At 60.1% G+C, this 26,398-nt stretch overlaps 7 protein-coding genes and 1 long non-coding RNA gene across 8 annotated transcripts in view; 5 read left to right on the forward strand and 3 right to left on the reverse strand.

The window, feature by feature from the left end:
* Positions 1 to 17: 17 nt before the first annotated feature.
* LOC123521212 lies at positions 18 to 2,589 on the forward strand. Its single transcript, XR_006679679.1, has 3 exons — positions 18 to 117; positions 1,295 to 1,433; positions 1,549 to 2,589. It is a non-coding gene; the product is annotated as an uncharacterized LOC123521212 (long non-coding RNA).
* A 3,585-nt stretch (positions 2,590 to 6,174) lies between these two features.
* CLDN9 (claudin 9) lies at positions 6,175 to 7,609 on the forward strand. The gene is made up of 2 exons (XM_004705816.2): positions 6,175 to 6,224; positions 6,305 to 7,609. The coding sequence occupies exon 2, from the start codon at positions 6,482 to 6,484 to the stop codon at positions 7,133 to 7,135; it is 654 nt and encodes a 217-aa protein (XP_004705873.1). The 5' UTR covers positions 6,175 to 6,224; positions 6,305 to 6,481; the 3' UTR covers positions 7,136 to 7,609.
* A 437-nt stretch (positions 7,610 to 8,046) lies between these two features.
* Positions 8,047 to 10,431, reverse strand: CLDN6 (claudin 6). The gene is made up of 2 exons (XM_004705817.2): positions 10,343 to 10,431; positions 8,047 to 9,062 (listed from the first exon to the last, which is right to left on the reverse strand). The coding sequence occupies exon 2, from the start codon at positions 9,045 to 9,047 to the stop codon at positions 8,382 to 8,384; it is 666 nt and encodes a 221-aa protein (XP_004705874.1). The 5' UTR covers positions 9,048 to 9,062; positions 10,343 to 10,431; the 3' UTR covers positions 8,047 to 8,381.
* An 889-nt stretch (positions 10,432 to 11,320) lies between these two features.
* TNFRSF12A (TNF receptor superfamily member 12A) lies at positions 11,321 to 13,254 on the forward strand. Its single transcript, XM_004705818.2, has 4 exons — positions 11,321 to 11,415; positions 12,157 to 12,261; positions 12,482 to 12,616; positions 12,703 to 13,254. Exons 1-4 carry the CDS (start codon positions 11,322 to 11,324, stop codon positions 12,756 to 12,758), a joined length of 390 nt encoding a protein of 129 aa, XP_004705875.1. The 5' UTR covers position 11,321; the 3' UTR covers positions 12,759 to 13,254.
* A 274-nt stretch (positions 13,255 to 13,528) lies between these two features.
* HCFC1R1 (host cell factor C1 regulator 1) lies at positions 13,529 to 14,959 on the reverse strand. The gene is made up of 3 exons (XM_004705820.2): positions 14,610 to 14,959; positions 14,071 to 14,199; positions 13,529 to 13,873 (listed from the first exon to the last, which is right to left on the reverse strand). Exons 1-3 carry the CDS (start codon positions 14,702 to 14,704, stop codon positions 13,738 to 13,740), a joined length of 360 nt encoding a protein of 119 aa, XP_004705877.1. The 5' UTR covers positions 14,705 to 14,959; the 3' UTR covers positions 13,529 to 13,737.
* On the forward strand, positions 14,895 to 17,507 carry THOC6 (THO complex 6). The gene is made up of 13 exons (XM_004705821.2): positions 14,895 to 15,140; positions 15,469 to 15,584; positions 15,664 to 15,728; positions 15,818 to 15,921; positions 16,004 to 16,041; positions 16,120 to 16,168; positions 16,296 to 16,367; positions 16,465 to 16,567; positions 16,656 to 16,705; positions 16,791 to 16,853; positions 16,956 to 17,066; positions 17,151 to 17,285; positions 17,361 to 17,507. The coding sequence occupies exons 1-13, from the start codon at positions 15,102 to 15,104 to the stop codon at positions 17,439 to 17,441; spliced, it is 1,026 nt and encodes a 341-aa protein (XP_004705878.1). The 5' UTR covers positions 14,895 to 15,101; the 3' UTR covers positions 17,442 to 17,507.
* A 247-nt stretch (positions 17,508 to 17,754) lies between these two features.
* BICDL2 (BICD family like cargo adaptor 2) lies at positions 17,755 to 23,340 on the reverse strand. Its single transcript, XM_004705823.2, has 9 exons — positions 23,056 to 23,340; positions 20,271 to 20,486; positions 20,042 to 20,158; positions 19,794 to 19,940; positions 18,967 to 19,158; positions 18,728 to 18,874; positions 18,281 to 18,411; positions 18,055 to 18,175; positions 17,755 to 17,976 (listed from the first exon to the last, which is right to left on the reverse strand). The coding sequence occupies exons 1-9, from the start codon at positions 23,338 to 23,340 to the stop codon at positions 17,815 to 17,817; spliced, it is 1,518 nt and encodes a 505-aa protein (XP_004705880.1). The 3' UTR covers positions 17,755 to 17,814.
* Positions 23,341 to 23,781: 441 nt separating this feature from the next.
* MMP25 (matrix metallopeptidase 25) overlaps positions 23,782 to 26,398 on the forward strand; it is a 32,965-nt gene continuing 30,348 nt past the window's right edge. Inside the window, exon 1 of the mRNA XM_004706181.1 lies at positions 23,782 to 24,612. Coding sequence (XP_004706238.1) covers positions 23,782 to 24,612 — 831 coding nt within the window. The remainder of the gene's footprint in view (positions 24,613 to 26,398) is intronic.

Genomic DNA, 26,398 nt, shown 5'->3' on the forward strand with positions numbered 1-26,398 from the left:
ACTACCCGCGCGGCCCTCACCCTTCGGCCTACTGGCGCCACCCGCACCCCGGGATCCCTGGCCGCTGCCCGCCTTCCGGCCTCCCCTGCCGCCCCACTTCTTGTCGCCGCCTTGTTGGTAAGTCGCAACTGCCAGGCATTGCCTCCCACGTAGATACGGGCACAGCCAAGAGGGGGCTTAGAAGTGTAGGGCGTGGGGGTGACTCTCGCTGGTCTATAAGCCAGCTCAATTGAAGCTCTCCCCCACCATGGCCTCCCGCTGGGCTATTTGAGCTAGTAACCTAGCTGGGTGCTGATAAGGATTGGCCTGGGGTCAGCGTGCCAGCCCTGTGACAGGGTGGGGGTGGGGAGTGGCAACTCGTGTTCAGACTGGACCTTCTGCTTCCCGCCTTTCTAGTGGTGTGGCTGTGGGGATGTACTGCCCTGCCCCTCCCTGTCATCTTTTTGAGTCAAGGGAGGGGGGTTGCCTGTCAGGGTTTCAGCCAAAGACTCAGAGAGACAGACCAGGTTGATTGGAGAAACTCAAGTTTATTCTTTAAGTGGGAGACAGAAGGCAGCAGTGGGGCTAGCTACCTCCCTGCTGCTTGAAGCATTTAGTGAAAATCAAGCAAGCTGTACACCCCCAAAGCACAGCCAATTCAATGCTCCTTAGAGGAAAGGATGATGAGACTTTGTCTCACAGGCTTTGGATATGTTTTCGGGAAAGACCAATCCCAAGGGAAGAATATCATGCTTGGTGAAATAGAGGGGCAGCAAAGAGGGGAAGGCCCTCAGGAGAGGGATTGGCAGGTTGGATGCAACCCTGGGCTCATGTGGGAACAGTTGTGAGGGTATTGTAGGACAGGGCGGGGTTTTGTTCTCTGGTGCACAGGGTCCCTATGGGTGTAACCAGCATGATGGTCCCTAACAATAACATGTGACACAGAGAGTTTTTCAGTAATCACAGCAAAGACTCCAAGCTCTGGGACAAAGAAGCAAATTTTGCAGTGCTCCCAGGAAATGCCCTACATTTCTCTGTGATTTCCCACACCATCGTCCTATCTCAATGGGAGATGCTCCCTGTCTGGCTACCTGTCTTAATGACCAAGTTACTGCCTTCCAAGAGTTAGAAGACCATCCCTATTGATTAAGCTTAAAAGGAATTTTTACTGTCAGGGAGGGGGCTGTTACATTTTGGCTTTCTAACCACCTCATTCTTTTTTTTTTCTTTTCTTTTTAACCACCTCAGTCTTAAATTATGTGGTATTACTAGTGTTTTGATTATCAGCAGGCTAACTCTTTCACCTCCTCTACAGAAATGGCTCATTTGCAAGCGGTCTCAGGAGATGATGGACAGTCGATACTGGGATCGATACTGGGCTCTGGAGCAGCAGGGTCACCCAGGCATGTGGCTGGACTGTGGTGGCCCCACAGCAGGGCAAGAACACTCACACTGTGAGTTCAGAGGAAACTCCTTCCCTCTCCCATCATGACCTCTTCCCCCCACCCCCACCCCACAGTTTCTCCACAGCTTGTCCAACTCCTAATAAAGGTTCCCTTTGTTCCCCAGGTGGCTGAAGCTCAAGTCACCAGGAGGCTGCTCAGGAAGCCAGCCACAGGCCCTGCTGGCTGTCAGATTTGACCTTGGGAGACCTTGAAGAGCCTGGGACTGGGACCAGGAGGGCAGTGGGTGTTCAACCTGGGCTGTGATGACAAAGCCCCACAGAGCAGCCCCAGCCCCCCGGCTTGCATGCTCATTCTGACCCACTGCCACCCCAGGACTGGGTAGGTCTAGAACTGTCCCATGAGGCTGTCGATCTTTACGGAAGCAGACTTTCTCCCTCAGAGGGACTGATGGGTTTCCATTGCTGATCCTTGTGCCCCTGGGCTCCTCACTACACATTTTCCTGGGCTTGGTTGTCAGGCTCTAGGGGAGGAGCCTGCCTTGCTCCTTCCCTGGCTCCTGGTGGTCCCCGGCACCTCTGGGCTTCTGCCCTGATCAGATCATGACGCTGTCCCAGTTGCATGTCTCAAACGGATCTCCTTTCTGCTCTGTCTTGTGTCTTGTAAGGACACAGCCCTTGGATGTGGGATTCGTGTTGACAGCCTTATTTTTATTATGCTCCCAGACACTCTTCAAATAAGGTCCTGTCCATGGGCTACGACTCCGGCATATCCTTTGGGCGTGCCACTGCTCCCCATGTCTGCCCGTGCCGCACCCCCCCCACCCACCCCCAGCTGCAGGTGACAGACCTACGATGATCCTGTTCTTTGACCTGTGGCTTCCGCTTGTCCTCGGGGGCTGGAAGCCGGAACTGTGGGAACTCCTGTGGAATCATGAGTGACTTGTGTTTCGATGTTAGCTGGCCGGCTGCCGCCAGGTCCCTTTATCCTCCTCCCCTCAGCGAAGACCAGTCAGAGCCGGAAGCCGAATGTACACTCAAGAAAACACAAACATGTACACACTGGAAGAAGAGAGCGTTGCCCACCCAGGCCTCCCCTCCCCCCAAAGAAATCTGCAAACTGATAGTGTGTGTTTGTGTTTGGTGAGGGGTGGGGGTGGGATGGGACTGACAGCCACTGCTGATAATAAAGTTAATTGTTAGCCCAATCCACTGAATCTGATCCGTTGGATTTTTAACAAGTGAAACTGCCATTAGGCTGTTGACAAAAATGCCCTTGTCCTGAGTCAGTCCAGATCGGCCCCAGAGGGTTTCCAAACCGGTAACCTTTGGGAGTACAAACTGCCACACCTTTGTGGCTGGTGGGCTTCAATCACCAACCTTTCTGTGATCTGAATGCTTAACCACTATGCCATCAGAACGGGGGTTCCCTACTGATCCCAAAAGTGTGTGTATGTATGTGTTGGGGGGTTGCTCGCAGCAGGGAAAGAGCTTCCGAAAGTCCCTGAAAGGGGGCGGGGGTCCTGCAGTGGGGAAGCTGGGATGAGCAAGGGAGAGATTGACTATCTGCTTACAGCCCAGAAGCACTTGAGGTCAAGGACGTTTCTGCAATCAAGGCCCTGGGGTGGGGGCTAGACCCAGGCCTGGCCCTGGGGTGGGGGCTAGTCCAAGGCTTGGAGTCTGACAGAGTCCACCGGCTGCCTCCCCTAAATGGCTACAGCTCCTGGAGCAGAGAGCTGGGGTAGGTGACTCAGGCACCAGGTGGTTCCTGGGGTAATGAGATCCAGATGCGGTTCCCGGATCTGGAGAAGGGAAGGAGGAAGGGCTGCCTCCCCAAGAACAAGATAGTGTGGGAGACTCCACTGCCACACTGCCAGCCAAGAGAAGGGACTCTGGAAACCAAGGTAGTGCAGCCCTGAAGTCAAAGTTTGCAACCAGGCTCCTACTCTGGGTATCTGCCTCCAGCGGCTTTTCCTCAAGTCCCTGGGCCTCAGTCTCCTCTCCTGTGAGAATTATGACCTGGCTCCCAGGAATTAACTGGGGAGCCGGGGACCTATGTGTTCTTGGTTTCTGACTAGTGGGTGGTTCTGCGGAAGGGTGGGGGGGTATGCGGCCTCCCTCCCAACCCTCTGACCTCATTGAAGCAGGGTAACAGTTCTCTAGGCCACACTTTGCTTTCTGGAACATGCTATGTCCACAAATAAGATCGCAGCTAACCACTTCCACCTTGCCCCACCTGGCTGACCTATTTCCACCCCTTCTGCCCTCCCTCCGATGGGGAGCTTTCCCAGGGCTTTGTCCCCAGGTAGGGACAGGTAGAAGGCCTGGTCTCTGGGCTGGGCCTCAGCATAGGAACTGCCAGGTTCCCCTCCCCCAGCCCGTCCCAGACTGCAGAAGGGAGGTGGGGTCAGCACTAGGTGTTAAAGTGCCATTGAGGTGGGAACCCGGAACAGCGGAACAGCGCCTTGGGAGTCACCCTCCATATCAATGGCACTCCAGCCCCTCTCAGTCCCCACGCAGGTCTCTACTTTAACCCTTCAGCTCTCAGAATTCACTTCCAGCAGGTGGATCTGCGCCTAGGCTAGGGCCTGGGGCCTTAGGTGCTGGGCTCTCTCTGCCCACAGTCTCTGGTCTGCCTCTGGGAACTGAGGGTGAAGTGCTCCTGCCTAGGGGCCCCAGGACCCTCACCCTTTGAGAGTGATCAGGAGCCCTTCCTGAGAGGGCCCTACCCTTGGAGCTGACCTGCAATTTCCACCCACCCGGACTGTCCTGGGGACCAGCCATCCTGGGCCCCCGGACACAAGACTTTCAGGGCAAAGACTGAGGTCCTTCCAAGCAACCCAGGGATAAGTTGGTCACTTAAAGCTTCAAGGGTTTGGTTAGGGGGGTGCCTTTGGGTGGGAGGGGGGCAGCCCCTGGGGAGGCTGCTATTGGGTCTGGAGGGGCCCCTCAGACCCAGGCTTGCTCACAGCCTCCCTCCAGGTTGACACCTGCCCAAACCAGTGTGGCTGGATTCCTGGCGCCCAGGGATGGCCGGGTGGAGGGACCCACAGGCTTGCTGGTTTGCCTCTATTTGTCCTGAAATCTGAGGCTCCTGGCTCTGGAGGAGGTGGGCAAAGCCACCCAGAAGGCTGGCTTCCATGCAGGCAGCCCCAGGCCTGTGGCTGTTCCTGGAGGGAAGGGTCCACCAGCTTCTCACACCAGAGGGGACCCCAGGGGTAGAGAAAGCCCTTGAAGCTCCCTTCCAGAGTAGCTGTGGGTGTGGAACACAGTCTCCTCAATTTAGAGGGAGAGGGATCTCAGCTTCCTTGGTCCCAAATTCCACTTCCTGGAAGCCATCGGCTTCACCTCTAAACCGTACCAACAACCATGCTAAAACTCCTTCCTTCCAGAGGCAATGTGCTCATACTTGGGTCAGAGCGCTGAGCTGAGCCATGGCATCAGAAGCATTTTGGTGCACACACAACCCCACACACCCCAACACACACACAACAGGGACCTGCACTCCCAGGACTCCCAGCCTTTCAGGGGCTGGGTCCTCAAAGAAGGTATGGTGGAGTTGAGAAGTGCTTCCAGGTGAGGGCTCCTTTTGCGCCTTGGGGTCTGCATCATCCCTGGAAGATGAACAGAATGTATTCCCATCGTTCCCTCCCTTCTCAGATCAGGGTAAACTGAGTGGGCTTTGGAAAGCCGATGGGAAAATGGAATAAAGTAATGGTGTTTTTCCATGTGCTTCGGGGAGCCCCTTCCCACAGCTGGTGGGGGGGCCTGGAGCGATCTTTGGCCCACTGACTTTAAGGACCTTGATCTCCCTTTATTGACCAGGGAGGTGGGGGCAGGCTGCAGAATTTGAGCTATGATTTGGGTAACTCTCAGTCCAAAGTCCAGGGGGGAGAGGGAGGGGGAGCTGGCCACTCCTTGGAGCTTTTCCGAAAGGGAAGTCTTTCCAACAGCAGCAAGGGGGGAGGCGGTGAGGGCCGGGGGCCACCCTGGCCCTCTGGCCCTTTTCCACCTCCATGGCCCCTCAAACAGGGGGGCTAACTTACTCCCCAGGAAGAGGGCCAGCTGGGCACTGGGGCTGTATCCCTGCCTGGGCACCTCCTGCCCCTCCCTGCACACTTCCACAACAAGCTCTTTATCCTTGCCACCCCACAGGAGACCTTCTGAGTCAGCTCAGCCCCCCAGTTTCATCAGTGGGGGAGGGGAGGACACACCTGAGCTGAGGTAGCAGTGCACGTGTGTGTGGGGGGGGCAGGTTTCTAGGCCGTTGCCTGGGCGATGCCACTTGAGCTGGGCGCCAGGCACCTGTTGCCTGGGGAACAGGGCGGGCGGGGCCCCTCCCTCGGGAGCCTCCAGGGCCGCTGGGCTGAGACTGTAGACAGATCGGATTCCAGAGTCTAGGGGGACAGAGCAGGAGGGAGTGGGTGTGTGATACTGGGAGGCTGGGGGTGGGGTGGGTGTGCATCACGAAACCAGTGTCCGGGAGAGCAAAAATGGCAGGGAGGGGCAGCTGGAAAAGAGGAACACCCCCCACCCCCCCGTTATTTTTGTCTCCTCCCCATCAATGCCCCCACCACAGCCCACCCTCCACTGAGCTCCCTCTTCCTTTGTCCCTGGGGTTACACACAAAACCCTTTCCTGCCCTGGCTGGTCACTATGTGCCCACAATTGGTTCCAAGGCACCCCCAGTCCACAGCTCCCTGGGGGCTCCACCTCTTCCTTGTCCCTCCCCCATGTCAGCTTTAAAACCCCGCCTCCCAACCCAAGCAGCAGTCTGCAGATGGCACCTGGTGAGAGGTGCAGCAGCTCAGAGTGGACCTGAGTCCCACAGGAGGGCGCACAGGTGGGTGAGGGGTCAGCCAGCTCTGTGGGACAGGTGGTGGTGGCGAAACAGGGAATCTGATGGCCAACTGCCCCTCGAAGGGACACAAGCGGCAGGACTGAGGAGCACGCGAGAGGTTGGTGGTATTCATCCCCCCCATGTGAAGACCGTCCCTGTGGAGGACACTGACGTCCACAGGACCCCTCCCTCTCCTGCTGGACACTCCGCTCCGAGTCTCACCACTCCTCTGAGCCAAGTCCACCCAGCGGAGGGGGCAGATGGCCTCCACTGGCCTTGAACTACTGGGCATGACCCTGGCCGTGCTGGGCTGGCTGGGGACCCTGGTGTCGTGCGCCCTGCCCCTGTGGAAGGTGACCGCCTTCATCGGCAACAGCATTGTGGTGGCCCAGGTGGTGTGGGAGGGGCTGTGGATGTCCTGCGTGGTGCAGAGCACGGGCCAGATGCAGTGCAAGGTCTACGACTCCCTGCTGGCCCTGCCCCAGGACCTGCAGGCGGCCCGCGCCCTCTGCATTGTCGCCCTCCTGCTGGCCCTGCTCGGCCTGCTGGTAGCCATCACAGGCGCCCAGTGCACCACATGCGTGGACGATGAGGGGGCCAAGGCCCGAATAGTGCTCACAGCAGGCGCTCTTCTACTCCTCTCCGGGGTCCTGGTGCTCATCCCTGTCTGCTGGACAGCCCACGCCATCATCCAGGACTTCTACAACCCCCTGGTGGCCGAGGCTCTCAAGCGGGAACTGGGGGCCTCCCTCTACCTGGGCTGGGCAGCAGCCGCCCTGCTCATGCTGGGTGGGGGGCTTCTCTGCTGCACATGTCCCCCGCCCCAGATCGACCATCCCCGCGGACCTCGGTTGGGTTACTCCATCCCTTCCCGCTCCGGAGCGTCAGGACTGGACAAGAGGGACTATGTGTGAGACTGCGGAACCGCCAACCCGGATGCCTTTGGGCCCTCACCTTCCAGCCCACCCAGGACACCTTGCTCCACGCTCACCTGACAAGGACACTAGTGGCTCCACTTTCGAGAAGACTGGTTGAGTCAGAGCCTCCTCAGTGATATCCTCACCTGGCTGGGCTGTCCCCAGGGGTTGGGCCAGAGCTGATGGGGTGACCTTGGCTTGCTCGTAGCTCCCCATATTCGTTCCTTTCCTCTGCTGTCCAGGATGGATTGACCCTTCCTCTTTCTAAACTCCTGGCTCCCCTTCCTCCCACCCTAGACACCTGGAGAAGTTCCAATGATCTTCCTACCCTGCATTGTTGGGCCCTTAGTCTGGCTATCACAGCATCCATGAGGCCCAGGTTGGGGACCCTCTGGGATTGGAAAGTCCTGCATAGTCCATCCTCCTCCACCCCCACCTTTCAGTTGGGAATAAAGAGTGTTTGTACTGGTAGGCTCCTCTGATCTGTGTACTAACCTCTGGGCAGGGACAGCCAAGTGGCCTCCCCTGGGGCCCATGGCCTGTTTCACGCCAGCCTGGCCTCTGAGGGGTCTGGGCCAGGCCCAGCCTTCGGAGGGCCATCAGAAAAAGAAGCAGTGAAGTTCTCCACGCCACACCCAAGCAACACTGAAGGCATGTTAGCAAGACACTTTATTTTAGTAAAAAGGTGAGCCCAGGGCCCCGGAGGGTAGGTGTGGTCTACAGGACAGCTGGTGGCAGGAGGCGGATGGAGCCATAGCTCCAGGTCACAAGACTTGGAGGTGGAGTCTCTTTGGTACTTTGTGGTTCTTCTAGAAGTTCAATCGGGAGGCTCCCCCCAAGGGCATCTAGGAAGGGGTATCCCTGCTCAGTCCAAGAGTCCTCTTTCTCAATAGGTGGTGGTGGTGCCAGCAGGGGTAATGGAGGTGACAGTGACAGGAGCTCCTCTTGGGGGCACACCATCCTGGTGCCGGAGATCAGTCTTTCACACGGAGCCCCAGCTCCAGCGCTGTGGGTGCAGGCAAGTCATGTCAGGGTGAGAAAGGACCACCAGCAACAGAGGCCAGGATGGGTGGGGCATCTTCTGATTCTGTTATCCAAGTTGATGCCAAGAAAGGCCCCCCAGGACGCCAGAAGAGCAAAAAGACCAACGCTGCCAAGTATCACTGCCCATCATTTGGCTGCAGCTGGGGAGTGGGGAGGGACAGGAGGAGGAGGGAAGAGAGAGAGACACCCCTTTTCCTCATCAGACATAATTCTTGGTGGGGTATTCGGAGGGCACCCGGGATGTACCTTGTGGAGGAGATGCTGTATAGCGGGCCATGTAATGGCTGGTGCCCCGGGACCCCCTCGAGGGGCATGTGCAGCACAGGAGCCCACCCCCCAACAACAAAAGACCAGAGGCAGCCCAGCCCAGGTAGAGGGAGGCCCCCAGCTCCCGCTTCTGGGCCTCGGCCACCAGGGGATTGTAGAAGTTTTGGATGATGGTGTTGGCTGTCCAGCAGATGGGGATGAGGATCAGAATTCCTGAGACAACAAAGATGATCCCAGAGGTGAGCACCAGGCGAGCCTTGAAGTTCTTGTCCTCCACGCAGGTAGTGCACTTGGCCCCGGCCATATAGACCAGCAGGCCAATCAGTGCCACCAGCAGGGAGACCACACTGAGGGCGCGGGCCGCCTGCAGGTCTTGGGGCAGGGCCAGCAGGGAGTCGTAGACCTTGCACTGCATCTGGCCGGTACTCTGCACCACACAGGACATCCACAGCCCCTCCCACATCACCTGGGCCACCATGATGGTGCTGCCGATAAAGGCAGTCACCTTCCACATGGGCAGGGCACATGACACCAAGGCATTCACCCAGCCGAGGATGGTCAGGATGATGCCCAGGATCTGCATCCCAGCGGAGGCCATGGCGAGGACCAGAATCTGCAGAGACAGAAACAGAAACAACATCGAGCCCACTTTACCCTCACTAGGCCTTGGCCACCATGTGGAAAGTACTAGAACAGGGACCCTGGGAGCAGGAACTTCCTGCTGTCCCAGGGGGCACAGCACATTCCCTGAGGTCTTTCTTTATCACCCATCACACGGGCTCTTCAGAATTTCCCGACTACCTGTGTGTCAATGAAGAAAGCAGCAGCAGGCCAGCTCACAGCGGGTTGACTCCTACCATGGTTTACCCAGCAACAAAGTGGCAAAAAGCGGGTGTAGAGGCAGTCACCACCAGGAGCTTTGTGGGGAGCATAGAGCTTCAGCCACGAGCTTCACTTGCAATACATGGACGGATGTCCAGGCCCGTGGCTACCAGATTGAGAGCAGGACACTGTCCTCGATCTACCCAAGTCTGGCTCTCCTGGGCCTCCTCCCAGGCGGCTGGCTAGTCTGCCCAATCCCAGCCCATCTAGAGAAAAGGAAAAACTGCCCCTCCCAACCATCAATCCTCCTTCCCTAGGGCCACCTTCGACCCACACCCAGCATAGTCCCTAGGGTGGGGATTTTTCTTTTGTGTCTTCGCCCACCCAACTGTTTGGCTGGGGTGGCCATAGGGCACAACTTCCCAAAAGGAAGCCTGGTTTTCATCGGGTACTGAGCCGCACCCCCAGTCACCTAGGCGCAGGGCACCTGTCTCCCTCTCCATCCCAATGGCGTGGATGTCCCCTAAGAGGATCAACTTGGTTCGGCACTCAACTACTGTACAACCTACAGCTCCAGGAGCCGCCTGCGGGCAGGTTCTGGACTCGGCCCTCCAAGACTGCCATGCCCCGCCCGGCCCAGAGAAGCTACTCGCCCCGGGTTAGAGCCGGCCTGAGGCAGCAGCCAGCCACTCCTAAGCGCCCTCCAAGACTCGAGACCCCGCCCGTCCTGGGCCCGGAGAGAGGGGGCTGTGTGTCCCGGTAGCAGGGTCCGCTCCAGCAGGGAAGGGGGCGTGCGAGAGGATCCCGGCCCCACAAGAGGCAGCGCAGGTGGGGGGAGGGGCGCCCGGGGTTTGGGAGCCTTTGTCCTAGGGGACGGGTGTTTAACCCTTCAGGAGCAGCTTTAGGATCCAACCTGTTCAGGGACTTCGGCGCAGCTCCCCGTCCGGGGTTTCGTCGCAAGGAGCGCTGTCCAAGAAGGCCCACACAACGCTCCCAACCCCGCCGTCGCGACCCCTGGACTCGGGTCCCTCCGCGCGCCCCATCCCTCTTCCAAACTTACCGCCTGCTCACCTGCTAAGGGACGAGAGTTGTTGGGAGGCGGCCGAGTGCGCGTCGGGGCGGAGGCAGGGGGGTCTTAAAGTGGCCGTGACGTCACTCGCCCCCCGCCCCTGGGGAGGGGCACGACCCCAGCCCGGATTGCGCCGCGCGCGCGAATCCCAACCTGGTCAGAAGGGGGCTCTCCAGCTCCGGCTGGGACTCCGGCAGGTGATTTCCGGCCAGCGGTGGGTGAAGTCGCCGGGCGTGGGGACCAACGGGATTTTGGGGGTCCTCGGCTTCTTAACTTTGAGACCCCGGTAAGCCACCTACCCTTCTCTACCCCTGAGACCTGGTGGCTCAGTGAGTTATGCGCTGGGCTGCTAAGCGCAACGTCACAGTTTGAACCTACCAGCCGCTCCGCGGAGAAAGATGCGGCTCTCTGCTCGCCTCGAGACTTACAGCTCGGACTCCGCCTGGAGCCGCTCTACCCTGACCTATAGGGTCGCTGGGAGTCGGAATCGACGCGGCGGCAGTGCGGTTTTAGTCCCTACCCCGAAAACTGGAGAACAGGATCCTCCGCTTTGATCTGTGACTGCATCCAAAGGTGCGGTCACGGCGGACGGAAAGCGCCGCAGAAATGGTAGGAATTACTTTTGTTTCATTGTTATTGTTCAGCCCCGGGGTCCTGAAGGAAGTTGCTACAATTTCCATCTCGGTGATAAGCTAGCTGTCTTGTGTGTCTGACGCTCCCCACCCCGGATTTGGACACCGAGAGGCGCTGTCCCGCGTTTGTGCCTTTGCGGGGTCCTGGATGCGGACGGAGCTGGTGTTTGTAAGAGGAAGGACTGAAGGTAGCGGGCAGCGGGGCAGGTGGAGCCAGCGCGGGGCGGGGCCAGCGAGGGGCGGGACAGGCTGCAGCTCCGCCCCGGAAGGCGGGGGCGAGGAGAGGACACGCTGCCCCAGCGGCCGGCTGGAGAGTGGGGCAGACGGCTGCTGCCGGGAGACGCGCACCATGGCCCTGGCCCCGCTGTGCCCGCTGCTGCGGCTCCTGGCACTGGGACTCGGTCTGGCGCTGCTGCGCGTGGCGTCCGGAGAGCGAGCGCCAGGTACTCGGGCATGGAGCCGGGGTCTGGAGGGCAGATGGGGTGGCCGGGCAGTCCCTGAACTGGGCAGTGGGTGGGACTCAGTCTGGAGGGTGCTTGGAGAAGCCGGGAAGAATCATGGGGAGCGGGTGGACGTGGGGCGCCGGGGCCAGCTTGGCTCCTGACACTGCGTTTCCTGGGAGGGGGACCCATCCACCTATGAGCTTCATCCACAACCCTCAGTCCCCCACATCCCCCGCTGATCCAGTGGGGGGGCATCTTCCCGAAAGTTGTGCTTAGAGAAAAGCGAAGTTTGAGGGAGGGATGCCTCCTCTGTTAAAGGGTCACGCCCCCATTCTGGCCAATGCAGGGTTGGTCTGCCCAGCCCCAGGGTTGAAGATAGGGGATGTTGAGCACAGGGGTCTTTGCCCCCTATGCCATGTGGGGTGCCCCCTTCCGTCTGGTGACTTCATTGCCTAGCTATGCAGGGGGAGGGGTTGGGGTTGGGCCTGGTGCCCAGGAGTGAGTCACCCGCTAGTGGCAGGGAGGGGGGAGTTGTGGAGGAATCTGACCCCCCAGTGGCCCACACTGTACCCCCCTTTCCCCAAGTTTGGCTGCTCAGTCCCAGTCAGGCCGTGTAGTCACCTGTGAGGAATGTGGGAGAAGGCGCCGGTGACTCACGTCATTTGAGCTGGCTGACCCTGACCTCAGCCCCCAGAATAGCTGGGCCCCGCCCCAGCCTCTGACCCTCAGCCCCCTCCCCAGGCACCACCCCCTGCTCTCCTGGCACTTCCTGGAGTGCAGACCTCGACAAGTGCATGGACTGTGGGTCTTGCTCAGCACGGCCGCGTAGCGACTTCTGCCTGGGCTGTGAGTAGGGGCAGGGTCTGACTGGGTGGCCCCTGAGCACGGCAGGGGGGCGGTGTGGGGGAGATGGGTGGAGAAGGGGCGGCTAGAGAGCAACAGGCAGGCATCAGGCTTCTCATCTGGGGCAGAACTAAACCGGTAGAGGGAGAGAGACGGGGTTTTGACCCTAGGGGGCAACGGAGGGTGGGGCGCAGGCTGGTCTGACTTTACATCTTGTCCCCAGGTACCACAACCCCTCCAGCCTCCTTCCAGCTGCTCTGGCCCATCCTGGGGGGCACCCTGAGTCTGGCCTTCCTGCTGGTGGGGCTCACCAGCTTCCTGGTCTGGAGGCGTTGCCGCAGGAGAGAGAAGTTTACCAGTAAGTGTGCCCCTGCACTTGGCCCCCTCATTCCCATGCCCCATAACACTATTTCCCCCTTTCACAGTGCCCCTCTTGTCTTCCAGCCCCCATCGAGGAGACCGGCGGAGAGGGCTGCCCCGGTGTGGCGCTGATCCAGTGACAGCCATCATTCATTCATTCTGGAACCTGCCCTTGCCTCTCAGAGGAAGCCTGTGCCAGGCCCAGCCAACCACTGGGAGGGGGGGGGGAGTGGTGAATCACCTCTGAGGCCTGAGGTTTGGGGAAGCCCACCAAGGCATCTGCCTACCTGCTCTTGAGCTCCTGGACAGAAGGGGCCCACCTGGCTCTCACACCATTGACACTGAGAACTGTACCATTTGCACAAGGGGGTCTCCCCCTATCATGCCCCAGGGGCCAGGCTGCCTTGAAGGAGCAGGCCTACACTAGGTCCCACATGGCCAGGACTGAAACTCTGCCAGGAGGGTGTCAGTCTTGGGGGGTGTTGGGGACTTGTTGTCAACACTAGGGGCTGGCCCTCTAGGGGAGGGGGCACTCTGAGACACTGCCTCTACTAGCCCCCAAAGTGGGGGAGATATTTATTGGGGGGGGGAGTCTGAGAGATTGGGAGAATTTATTAATAAAAAGTCTTTAACTGTAACGGCCTGGAGAGTTCTGCGGTCCTGGCCAGAATCTGGTCCCTGCCCAGACCTTCTCCTGGGCTGGCAGGCAGGCAGTGAGTCAGTGAGTCAGCCAGCCAGCCAGCCAGGCCGCGGGGGCGGGGGCGGGGCTCTGAGTCACACATTCTCAATGGCTGAGGCCAGCCTGCCAGGGCCTGGCTGGGCCCAGACCGTTTTTTCCAGGGAAGATTTTTTTTTTTTTGGGGGGGGGGGTCACTACATCCGGCGCCCTACATCCTCTGGGACTGAAGCGTCATCTTTGCGTCTTTATTCAGTGAGTCCGATGGCTCCCGGATCCTCCCACTCAGGGCTCTGTCCTAAGCATCCAACTTGGTGGGGGAAGGAAAAGTCCGGTGCCTAGTGGCCTGATGAACTGTGAAAACTGAAGACGCAGGGTGGCTTGTCCTTTGTGGGGTATAGTCTCCCGCACGGGAGGGGGGCAGGACACTGGTCTCCCAGCGCTCAGAGTTCCATCATGTCCGCAGCAGGAGTATTGGGATAGTGGGGGCTGGGAGGGTCCCCCAACCTCAGCAGTCGGAGGGCCTCTGGGATCAGGTTGCCAGGGTAGCGCCACAGGAGCAGTTCAGAGCAAGGATTCCTGGAAGAGGAAGAATGCTCAGGGCAGGAGATGGAGTTGGCCTGGCAGAGCACCTCCCCCAGGGTCCAGGTCAGCCCTCCAAGGAGCCGGGATGGGAAATAACCCAGAGGTTGGGTGGAAGTTAAAAATAGCAGGATGAGGCAGGGCCTGGAGGTTGGGCTGTGAACTCCTGGGGTCCTGCTGGGGCTGGCACCTACCTGAGTGGGGGCAGGGCTGGGGGTAAGGCCCTCGGGGGACTGCAATAGGGGTGGTCGTTATGCAGGCTGAGTTGAGAAAAGTGGGCGGTCATGTTGTCCTCCGACAGAAACTGCTTGCGCATGGGATCCCTGGGGAAAGTCGGAGAGGCAGGTTGGCTGGGAAGGCAGGCAAGGGGGTCAGAGGTGGCAGAAGAGCCCGTCCCTGCCCCCAACTCACTGCTCCTCCTCCAGGCGCCGCTTGATGATCAGGGGCACAGCTGGAGGAGGGGGGCTGGAGAAAACAAGAGCCAGGTGCACCCCACCCTCATGGCCCCCCACCAAGGATCTGCCAGCCTGAGCCTGCAGCAGTCCCCAACCTTATCTGGACCCCAACACCCAGGCCATCTCCCCTCTCCCAGGGTCGTCAGCAGCCTACCGCGCTAGCCGCGAAGGTCCTGAGCTCCAGCCCCACTCAGGTCTCAGTTCACACTCAAACCTCAGGAGTCCGGTAGACAGGCCCTGCGTCCCCTGGCTAGGCCCACCCAGGTCCCCGCACACACCTCACGCCCAAGCTCAGGGTCGCCCCTGAGGTGGCTCGGAGGTCCCGCTGGGCCCAACCCGGGGGGCCTCGCTCCAGGGGCTGCTGCAGAATCATGGGGCTAAAGGGGTCCTCCACGCACAGGGGTGGGATCCGGGCGGCGGGGGCGGAGCTTCAGAAGGCGTGACACAAGCGAGAGGTGTGGTCTGAGGCGCACGTAGCGGCCAAGTGCTGCGCAGGCGCACAAGGCGAGCCGAGTGCGGCAGGAAGGCGGGTCTGTGCGGCGGGGTGGGGCAGGGTATCTTGCGTGGTGGGGCTCCGGTGGACGTCAAGCTGCGCCGGTGTCTTCGAGGCGGTCACCTGGGTTCGCGGAACTCAGGGAAGTACGCGGCGAGCACCTTCGCGCCGTGCTAGAACACGGAGCCGTGGGACAGCGCGGAGGAGCTGCTCGCGGGCACGCCTGGATTCGTCAGGCCGCGTCGTGCGGAGCACGCTGGGTGTTGTAGTCCTGGATATGGAGCGAACATTGCCACACGCGGTTCCTTTGAGTCAGGTGAGTCGAGCGCGGGACGCGCGGGGCCTTCTGGGAGTTGTATTCCATGCCCGGAGCCCGGAGCGTGGCCGTTTGTGGGAATCGAACTTCAGACCCAGAAGCAGAGGTGTAACCCCGAAATCTGCCCGTTTTACTGGCCTAGGAGCAGGAGAACCACGTTTTATGCACTTTACTGGTGGCGAAGCCTTATATATACATTAGCACGCGGGGAAACTCAAAAGTCCCATTGGGCTGCACATCTTCCTCCCAGAGCTGTACAGACAGGTGTCTCGAAGGGGACTGAGAGGTCCGGGCAGCCCGCGGGCTCTCATCCCCTGTCACCCCGCAGATGGAGGTGTTCCAGGCCTTACAGCGGCTGCACATGACAGTCTTCTCTCAGAGCGTGTCCCCCTGCGGCAAGTTCCTGGCAGCTGGCAACAATTACGGGCAGATTGCCATCTTCAGGTATCTTTGGCTCCTGCTGTTCAGTGCCCACTAACCCTGGCATTCGGCCCTCCTGAACCCCCTCCTTTCTCCCCTTCAGCCTGTCCGCAGCTCTGAGTTCGGAAGCTAAAGAGGAGAGTAAGAAGCCCGTGGTGACTTTCCAAGGTAGGTTGCTGCCATTGGATGTGGCCTTGGGGACCCTGGGGTGGGGGCAGGGACAGGGTGGAGTCACTTAGGTCTGCCTTTCCCTTCAGCCCATGATGGGCCCGTCTACACCATGGTGTCCACCGATCGGCAGCTGCTCAGTGCTGGGGACGGGGAGGTGAAGGCCTGGCTGTGGGCAGAGATCCTCAAGAAGGTCAGGAATGTGGAGAGCGGGGAGGGTGGAGGTCCCATGCCCCCAAGGACCTGGAGATCACTTGGCCTCTCCCCCCATGCAGGGTAGCAAGGAGCTCTGGAGGCGTCAGCCACCATACAGGTGAGCCAGGGCTAGGTCAGGGCACCTGGGTGGAAAGATGCCCAGAGGACCAAAGCTGACCACAAATTCCTTCCTCAGGACCAGCCTGGAAGTGCCCGAAATCAATGCTTTGCTGCTAGTCCCCAAGGTCGGATGCCCCGTGAACCTGTAGTGACTGGGTCTTGGCATACCCCATTTGTGGCCCAAGTGTTGGTCCTGCCCTCTCCCCCCATTCTGAGTCAAGACCTCTGGTCCTGTATTGCCTCCATCCACAGGAGAATTCCCTCATCCTGGCCGGGGGAGACTGTCAACTGCATACCATGGACTTGGAAACCAGGGCCTTTACAGTGAGAGGGTGGGGGCAGGGCAGGAGTGGGGGCAGGAGATGGGCAGGATCCTCCTTTGAGCCAGACCTCTGACCCCCGCCCCCTCACTCCTCTGCAGCGGACCCTCCGGGGTCACACAGACTACGTCCATTGCCTGGCGCTGAGGGAGCGAAGCCCCGAGGTTCTGTCGGGGGGAGAAGACGGGACCGTGAGGCTTTGGGGTAAGGGGTGGGCAGGCTGGTTGGACGGAAAGATGGCAGCAGGGAGACAGGGAGGGCATGGAACCACTCCGGATTCCACTCTCCCCAGATCTCCGCGTGGCTAAGGAGGTACAGATAATCGAGGTCTACAAGCACGAGGTGAGGCCAGGCCCCAGCCCCAGCTCCAGCCTCAGCCTCCTTCCCAGCCTCCTCTGCATCCCCCCACTCCCTCTCTTCCTCCTAGGAGTGCTCCAGGCCCCAAAATGGTCGCTGGATTGGGTGCTTGGCCACTGATTCGGACTGGATGGTGAGCTGGGCAGAGGGCAGGAGGGGTCAAGTGGTACACTGGGCCTTGCTTATAAGGCATTATGGTTCATGGTGGTCATACACCCCCTTCCTGTCGCCCTAGGTCTGTGGAGGGGGCCCGGCCCTGACCCTTTGGCACCTGCGGTCCTCCACGCCCACCACCATCTTCCCCATGAGGGCGCCACAGAAGCAGGTCACCTTCTACCAGGACCTGGTGAGTCTCTTGTTTGTCCTGCCTCCCCCCCTCTTCCTTACCTCTCCTGGTCAGCTTTGACCCTTGGGCTCTCTTGCCCTGCAGATTCTGTCGGCCGGTCAGGGCCCCTGCATCAACCAGTGGCAGCTAAGTGGGGAACTCAAGGCCCAGGTGCCAGGCTCTTCCCCAGGGCTCCTCAGCCTGAGCCTCAATCAGCAGCCGGCGGCCCCCGAGTGCAAGGTGCGTTCCTTGGGGCAGGGCATGGGAGTGGGCAGCCAGGTGCTGAGCAGGGCTCTCCCACCTCTGTGTCCCCAGGTCCTGACAGCTGCAGGCAACAGCAGCCGTGTCGATGTTTTCACCAACCTGGGCTACCGTGCCTTCTCCTTGTCCTTCTGAGCCCAGGACACACAAACACCCCCCCCACCCCACCCCGCTTTTTTTATAAATAAAGTTTTGACATTTCTTGTTTGGGTCCTTCAAAAAAGGGCAGGCAGGCAGGTGTGGTGGTGACTGATATATATTACTCTGATACATAAATACCGCGATCTGGAAGCCACAGACAGGGATTCTGAAGACAGCTCCACCCACCATCCACCGCGGGGGGTCCACCATAAGCTGGCCTGCTTTCCTATGCACTTCTGCCAAGCCTTTGCTCGGGGGACAAGGAGGGTCTCAGTTCCCCCTTGGAACGTAATCCGGGTTCTGTGGCGCCATTGGCTCCAAGAGGAAACAGCCCCAGCGGGGGCAAGGGCAGCACCCCTGGCCGCCTTTAGGTCCTTCGGAAGAGGTTGCTGAGGAAGCTGCCGGCGGGCCCCGGGCCCAGGCGTAGCGAAAAACGGGGTGAGGCGCGGCGCGGGGTGGACCTGGTTGCACTGAGCTCCTTCTGCCGCTGCGAACGCAGCTGCTGTCCAATCACCACCTGCATGTCATCCTGCGGGGGTGAGGTCAGCGTGTGGGCCCCGCCTACTCAGGCCCCGCCCTCAGATCCACCTCCAGGCCCCGCCCCTACCTGCCAGGCCTCCAGTTCTTGTGTCAGCGCCACCTTCTGGCGGATGGCGCGCAGTAGCTCCCGAGACAGGGAGTCCCTCTCCAGAGAGACGCGGCTGAGCTCCAGGGATAGTTCCAGGGCCCTGAAGGTGGAAGAGGTAGGGGCTAGTCTGGGTGCTCGGGACTATGAAGGGAGACAGGAAACTGAACAGGGTGTGGGCGGGTGGCAATGGGGGTGCAGAGCTCACTTGTTCACGGCCTCCTCTCGATCTGACAGGGCGCTGCTCAGGGCCCCCTCTGGGTCCTCCTGGGTGCGCAGCTCCCTCTGCCTCTCTAGCTCCTCGTGCAGGGATTGTAGCTCCACCCGCTGCAATGAGACCTGCAGGAGGGAGGGAAGGGGTAACCAGGCAGGTCAGATCCCCTAGCCTCGGCCTCTCCCAGCAAGGAGTACCCCAGGCTGATGCAGGGGTGAGGGCAGAGAGAGGCAACAGGGCGAAAGCATGTGTGTATCCAGGAAGGCAGCCTGGAGGTGTCCTAGAGCTGCCTCTAAAAGTAGGGCCTCTTTGGGGGGAAAGAAGGATGATCTAGGTGTGTGTGGAGGGGTTGCTGAATGGGCAAAGCTCAGAAGTGGAGAAAGACGGGAGAGTGACAGCAGGCAGGGATCCGACTCCTGTACTGGGCCGCCTACCACATACCTCATCCTGCAGCCTGGCCACTTCTGCCTCCCTTTCCTCCAGCATCTCCGCTGAGCTCAGGGTTGCTCGCTTCTTGGGGGGCTCCAAGCTGTCCTCCTGGGGAGCAGGCTGTGGACTGGAAGCTGCCAGTGGCTCCGGGGCCTGAGTCTGCAGGGGTAATGGAACCGGTCAGTGAGGTGATACTCGAGGGACCAGAAGTGGCGACGCGCATGTGGGTGGCTGTTGGAGCTGGAGCTCACCAGAGAGTCTCCGTGCCCATCCACATCCGGGTCCTGGTCGCCGTCGACGCTTCGGGCGAGCTCAGACTGCAGGGAGGCGCCTGACACATCGGCATCCTGGAAGCGGGACTCCTCCTCCAGCTCCGAGACCCGTCTCTGCAGCCTCCGCAGCGCGCTCAGCGCCTCCCCAGCCTCGGAGCGCGCGCGCTCCAGCTGCAGGGAGACCGAGGCTGCACCTAAGCCGGCAGGCCTCCCACCAGGGGGCGCGCGAGCGCCGGGAGCCCTGGCCCCGCCCCGACCGCTGCAGGGGCAGCACGGCCACGTGCACCACCAAGCGTCCTGGGACCAATTTCCCACCAATAAAGTAGGCGCACCGGGCGTCCCCACTCCAGCCTCCCCAACTCCACCTGCACCCTCCTCGTAGGTTTTATTGATCCTTTCTTCTCAACCAGGCGTGGCACAGAGTGGCGCCACAGCTCTGGGAAGGAGGTCCCATGGCCGGCCTATTTCCCAGATGAAGAAACAGGCTCTGCGACCCCAGTGAAGTGAGTGGTTCCAAGATCAGAATCCAAGCAATCTGATGAGAAGGTGGTGCAAACTTTGTGGACCTCCTACAGCAGGTCATCCGGTTTCCCTTTCCTGCGCTGGTCCAGGAGCCCACGGCCTCCTCTCTGCCCGGTCAAGACGCACTCTGCCATGTGTAATCTGCTTGTGGCTGGCTATCGGGGTTACTAGGAATCCAGCTCTGGCCTCAGTTTCCAGAAATCCCAGGGTAGCAGCCCCAGAGGGCTGAGCTGGGTGCCCCCCACACACACACACACACACACTGGCCGCACATGTGTGCCCACCTCCAGGCTGTGCTCACGCCGCTCGCGCCGCAGTACCAGCAGCTCCTCGTGGGTGGCCTGCAGCCGACCCTGACCCTTCTCTGCCTCCTCACGCAGACCCCGGATCTGGGTCTCCAGGTCCTGCCGTCGACTCTGCAGCATCTTGTTCTGGAGAAAGAGGTTCCACACTGGGGGGTGGCCAACACACCCAGACAACCCCCCTGACTGCTTTCAGCTCAAAGCGGCCCTGGCCCTCCTGCAGCACTTACCTCTCCTTTTAAACTCTCCAGCCGTGTCCTCATCTCGGCTCCGGCCAGGGCCTGTGCCTGACACTGCCCCCGCAGGGTGTCCAGTTCTCTCTGAAGCTCCTGCTCCGTCTGGGAGGCCTGGGGGACAGGGTGGTGCCCTCAGCTGGCCCAAGCCTTAACACCAAGCCCAGCATACCCCACTGCGCTGTGGACCCAGGGACCAGGGACCAGGGGTTGGTCAGCCACCCACCTGGGCCAGCTGCTGACTGAGCCGCAGGTTCTGCTCAGCGAGTTCATCCAGGGCCCGGGCTCGTTCTCGGCCGCTGTCCCGCTGCTCTGATTGCTGCTCCCCGAGCTGGGCCCTCAGGGCCTCCACATCCCCCTCCAGCTCCACAGCCCTGGCCTCCCACTCAGCTCCCCGGGCGGCCAGGCCCCTCCGGAGCTCATGGTTCTCCTGCTGCAGCCGCTGTGGGGGACCAGGGCCTCAGTCAGCCTCAGACTGAGCTCCAGCAGAGGGGAGAAAGTTAGGAAGTGGCCAGCAGAGAGAGCAAGCCCAGAGATGTAGAGAGAAGTGGGCAGAGGGAGAGTCATGGAGAAGGGTCCCAGTCAGACAGGTGGGTTCCCTGGTACCCACTCACCTCAGACTGCTGCCTGGACTTCGGTCTCAGGCGCCTCTTCTGGCGCCGGAGGTGGGTGGATTCCAGACCCCGGCCCATAGTCTCACCCAGCTGTGCTGGGGACTCACTTTCTAAAGCTTCTGGCCCCTCTCCCCAGCTCTTTCTAATTAGCCCTGTGCAACCCCGCCCTGGCTCCACGCCTCCGCCTGCTCCCCCAAAACCTGTCTGACAAGCAGGGGGGGGGGGGCGCTCTGGCAAACTCAGAGGCCCAGCCTGGGGAGACAGGTCCGTGGCAGGCTGGCCCTGAGTCCCCACTCTGTCCAGTCCTCAAGAGGACAGCATCTGTGCCCAGACAATAGAAGCTGCTACAAACACTTCTAGCAGCTTATAAGCAGCCAGGCCTGTGCTACACCTTACTGCATTCTCTCATGTAACAACCCCCACCACCACCGAGGGCGACTTCTGAATATCCCCACTTTGCAGATGAAGGAGCTGAGGCTCAGAGAGGTTAAATGGTTTGTTCCAGGGCACACAGTGAATAAGTGGAGCAAGGATTCCAATCCAAGCAGTTAAACTCTTCACTGAATACTGGGGGATTGAGGGAACATCATAGTCCAAGGGTTCAGCTGGCACATTCAGGGGAGCAATTGTCTTGCCTATACCTAGCTCTGCCACCATTGTGTGATCCGGCAAGTCCTTCGATTTCTCTGAATCCTATCCAGCCATCCATCCAGCCAGCCATGTAGCAATTATTTCCTGAGCACCTACTACATTCTGGGGTCTGACTGTTCAGTGATAAATGAGATCACCAAGTTCAACTGTCCTCCAGCAGCCTAGATCCCGAGAGTGGACGGAAACCAAATCTACCACCACCGGGTCCATTCAAACTCATGGCAGCCCTAGGGTTTCTGAGGCTGGCAATCTTTAGGGAAACAACCCCCTACCTCCCCACCATCTCTCCAGGGGCAGCTGGTGAGTTTGGACGATCCACCTTTTGGTTGGCAGCCCAGCACTTAACCCGCTGCACCCCTAGGGTGGACCAGTCCTGGGTAAAGGGACACTTGCTGGGATCTGGTCACTGCCAAAGGATGGGTGAGCAGGATGGTCAGGAGACCTTGAGTCGTGATTCAGAGGGAGGAAGGAGCCAGGCTGGGCGGGGCTTCCTTCCTTCCATTGTGCAGGGTGATGTTTGGGAGTGAGGACTGCAGACTGAGGAGGGATAGACCAGGGGCAGCTGACAAACCAAGAAACAGCAGGTGCAAAGGTCTGTAGGAGCATAAGCTTGAGTTATTCTGGGAACTGGGCTGTTGTGGTGGGTGGGGGTCAGCTGTGGGCAATGGGGTGGGGTGGGGAGGCGAGGGGGCGAGGGGGCTAGCTGTGTGACCTAGATGAAGTCTTGGGGAGGGGACATGACAGAATGCCCACCTGCCCCCGACCCCTCTTCCATGGGACTTCCAGGCCCTGGGGAGGAGTTTCCATTGAGTTACAGTGTGAGAAAAGGCCCTTGGGAAATGCCTGCTCCAAGAAGTGACATGGTCGGATTGTCCGTTTTGACGCACCCCCTGGTGGCCCCGTGGGGAACAGGCTCCAGGAGGGCATAACCCAGAGGCCATGGGGGCAACGGCCAGGAGTGGGGGCAGGGGGGGGCGTTGTTGGAGGCTGCAGACAGGACAATGTAGGATCTAGAATCTAGTGTAGAACAGAATGGGCAGGGCTTAAGGATGTGGGGGGAGAACACGCGAGCTCTCCCAGGGATGTGTACCTGGCGGTGGGGAGCTGACTGGGGGGTGGAATGATGGACTCAAGAGGGCCGCTTCTATTGAGACCCCATTGGGGGGTTGGAGGGGTACAGGGCAGCGGTTGGGCCATGATGTAGGTACAGGCATCAGTGGTGTGAGAGACAATTAGGGGACCAGCTGTGTCCCCTTGGTGAGAGCCTGCCTGACGACAGAGGACAGACCCTTCCTCACCCATACCTGACCAGCCCTGAGCCTGGGCAGCAGGGATGAGTACTCAGTAACTGACGTCTCAAGATGCAGAGAGGGCTAGACGCTTAGCCAGGCCACACGGCCAGGCAGGGTTTGAACCAAGGCCTTAAATTGTCCTCTGAGCCTCTCCTCTGGGCCACCTTGCCAAGGAGCCAGGGCCTAGCTGGGAACTGGTCCAGAGGTGTGTCCTTCTGCCTGGCTGCCATGCCCCTGTGCACCTGCCCATCTGTCCACCAGCTGGCCTCTGGCCACTGCGTCTTCCCTCTGCTTCTTCCAGTTCTCTAGCTACTGTAAGTTACCTTCTTCACCCAGATGTCGTCCTTCCTTGGCCACCCCACTCCTGGCTGCCTGTTCTTCTCTACTCAGTGTTCTGCTTACCCACCCACCTGCCCTCCCTCCACCCAGCTGCCCCGCCTCCCGGCCGGCTCACTTCCTCACGCTCCAGGTGCTGGGCGCCCAGAGTCTCTAGCTGCCTCCGCAGCTCCTCATTCCTCTCCAGCAGCATCTTGCCCAGCTCGGCGGCCAGCAGCAGGTCCTTCTCCTTCCGCTGCAGCTGCAGGCCCAGGTCCTCCGGCTCCTCGGGCCCTGGGCCCCCTCCCAGGAACGAGTGGCGCCTCTCCAACACGAAGGGGAAGAAGCCCTCGTCCCCGCTGGGGGAGGCGCCCCCCGAGAGCAGTCCTGACGATGGGAAGCTTGGCCCCTCTGGGGAGCTCATGGCGCCCGCAGCGTCTGTGGGGACAGGCCACTCTGCAATCCAACTGGACTTGGACTTGCTTCCACCCCACCTCCACCTCCTAAGACCTGGCCCTCCAGCAAGTCTCCTGCTGTCCACCTGGCCTTCCTAGCCTTACAGCCAGGGCCCCCCAAGACCAAGCTGTGCTAATGACCGGTGTCTTGGCCGCCCAGCCCCGTTACTGTCCCCAGGGTAAACTGAGGCAGGGAACAGAAGGATGTGAGCCCGCTTGCCTTTGCCCTTGCCAGCCGTGCGTCGCTTTAGGAAAGTCTGTCCTGCTTGGAGACCACCTGCTACCGTCATTTCAGTACCAGATGTCCTGTTTCCCACCCTCCCCGGATTTTTCCAGGATCCATGCTCCCTCGGGCGCCCCACACCTTCCAGGAATCCAGGACTCTACCCTTTGGTAACTCAGGGGTGTCGATGCCCCACCCCCAGGAGTCCGGCAGCCCCGCCTTTGCTTTGGCCCAGGACTCAGATGCCCTGGTTTGCAGCCTGGTCCTGCCCTCCATCCTGGCCCTCGGACTGCAGAGTTCTCCGGCATCAGAGCCGCAGGCCGGCCAGCAGAGACGCTTCCTCCCCGTCGGACCCCAGAACCCCCTGAGTGCGCGCCCTCGGCCTCCTGGGGCCGGCCCCCTGGGCGGCCGCTGGCCGCGGCTCCCTGGGCTGGGGCATCGGGAGCGGGCAGGGCGAGGGAACAGGTTGTGCCGGCTGCGCGCAGGCACGGCTCTGGGTTTCTGTTTACTTCCCGGCCCGCCCCTGGGACCCAGGGTCCGCCGCTCCCCTGGGCGCCCAGGCCGCGGGGTTCGGGGCGCCGGGGCTGCGATGCCCAGGGGGGTCCGGGGCGGCTCAGCCGCCGCCGGCCCCCAGCCCTCCCCCATCGCGACCCATCCTCCCGCACCTGTCTGCGCCCCCTTCCCGCCCCCGGGGCGGAAGCCCACACCTGCCCGCGGGACCCAGGTGTCGCGCGGGGCCCGGCTCTGCGGAAGGCGCCTGGGTCCCCAGCCCCTCGACCCTTGCCCTAGGGTCGGAAGCCCGGTCCGTCGGTCTTTCCTGCGGCCGCCAGAGCCTTTCCGGCCCTGGGGGTCCGGCCGCTCGTCCCCGCACCCTCTCTCCCCCGGCCCACCCAACCCAAGGCGCGAAGACCTCTGCCCTCGGCGTCCCCCCAGACTCTTACCTGTCGCCTCCCGCCAAGGTCCCCACAGTCGCTGGTCCCCTCTTCCGGAGGCGGTGCCAGGTGCGCGGCCCGCACAGGTGAGGGGGCGGGGCTACAGGCGGGGTGCCGCTGGTGGCGGGGTGGTTGGGGTGGTTCAGCCGGGCTGAGGGACGGTCTCCAGCCTGGTCACACAGGACCTTATGACCGGGCCACCTACTGTGTGCAGACTCGGCGCGGAGCCTCGACGTGATTGCTGCAATTTACCGCTCCAACGGGCTCAGTGGGGGAGGACGATTCCTAACAGCGACACAAAATTTGACCAGCGCCCCAACTAACCTCTTTATTAAAAAAAAAAAAAATCACTACCGTCTAAGTCAATGGAGACCTATTGAGATGTCGAGACTGTAACTCTTTAAGCGAGTAGAAAGAAAAAAAAAGAGAGTAGAAAGCCTCATCTTTCTCCAGTGGAGTTGGTGGTTTCGAACTGCTGACCTTATGGTTAGCGGCCCAACCTATACCCACTAACCACCAGGTCTCCTTAAACCCCTAATAATTTCCCCCAAACAAACTCACTGCCATCGAGTCAATTCCGACTCGTAGCAACCGTATAGGACAAGGTAGAACTGCCCTGTGGGTTTCTGAGACTGTAATTGTTTGTGTGGGCAGAAAGCTCATCTTTCTCCTTCAGAGCTGCTGGGGACTTTGAACTGCTGACCTTCGAATCAGCCCAACTTGTAACCCCTCCACCACCAGGACCTCCTCCTGTGCCTGTTTTAAAGATGAGGAAATGGAGGTTCACGGGGGTGGGGGTGGGGGGGTGAGGGGGGGACAGGGCAAAACTTGAATGTGAACCCCAGAAATGTGACTTTGAGGTCTGTGTGCTTAGAGGGACCTCCCCATGCTCCAGATGGAGGACAGGAAAAGTGGACTGTCCACATCCGTGTATCCCAAATTGGAAGGAGACATAGGAGCAGGTGTTCCGGTCCGCGATGCGTGGGGGTCGGCACAGTGGACTGGAAGTGGAGGTTGGGAGGAATGGGGGGGTGCTGGGACTTGGGGTCCAGCCTGGGCATGCAGTCCTTCTCCAGCTGGCCTTTAATATTTAACAACAGGCTCTGGGAGGCGGGGAGGCCTGACTTGTGCTGTGTACCTATGCCCATGATGTAAATAGTCTTTCAAGTTATAGACATGCAAAAAAGTCAAGAGCCGATACCAAGGGCTCAAGAAGAAATAAAATGTTTTGGAAATGACGATGGCAACAAATGTACAAAATGTGCTTGACGCAATGGATGCATGTATGGATTGTGATAAGAGCTGTATAAGCCCCCAATAAAATGATTTTAAAAAAACACATTATAGATATGCTTTTGCTGACTTAGAAGTGGTCAGCTGGCTCCAGCCCACCACTGGCTGGGGGCCAGGACTCCTGGGTGCTCAAGGCTGGGGACCCAGGTATTCAGTAGGAGCTGGGATGCCTGACCTGTGCGGCAATATGGGTCCAGGCAGTGTCGGATACCCAATTAGAGAAGTAAGCACAGGTGCACTCGTGCTTACTTACTACTATGTTGTGAACAATTGACTGGCAGGGCTGAACCCTTCTGGCCCAGTGACTTCCAGCAGGGTCATAGTCCATTGTGGGAAGGGGCGTAGGGAGACCATAAACAAGAAATAAACCAATAAAACCATCTGTCAGTGGGGTTTGACTGTGTGTGCTGGCTTCCCAGCGTGGCCACTTAGCAGCCAATTAAGCTCTTCGGGCCTCAGTTCTCCCATCTGTAAAATGTACATGATGAGAGCCATGACCCCCCACTCCCTGTTTATAGAGTTGTGGATTAAATGAGATAATACCTGTGAAAGACCAGCCCACAGTCCTTGCTAATGATC

The sequence above is a fragment of the Echinops telfairi genome, unplaced genomic scaffold, assembly GCF_000313985.2.
Source record: "Echinops telfairi isolate 266 unplaced genomic scaffold, ASM31398v2 ScPeMD7_5;HRSCAF=22, whole genome shotgun sequence".
Taxonomy (NCBI): domain Eukaryota; kingdom Metazoa; phylum Chordata; class Mammalia; order Afrosoricida; family Tenrecidae; genus Echinops; species Echinops telfairi.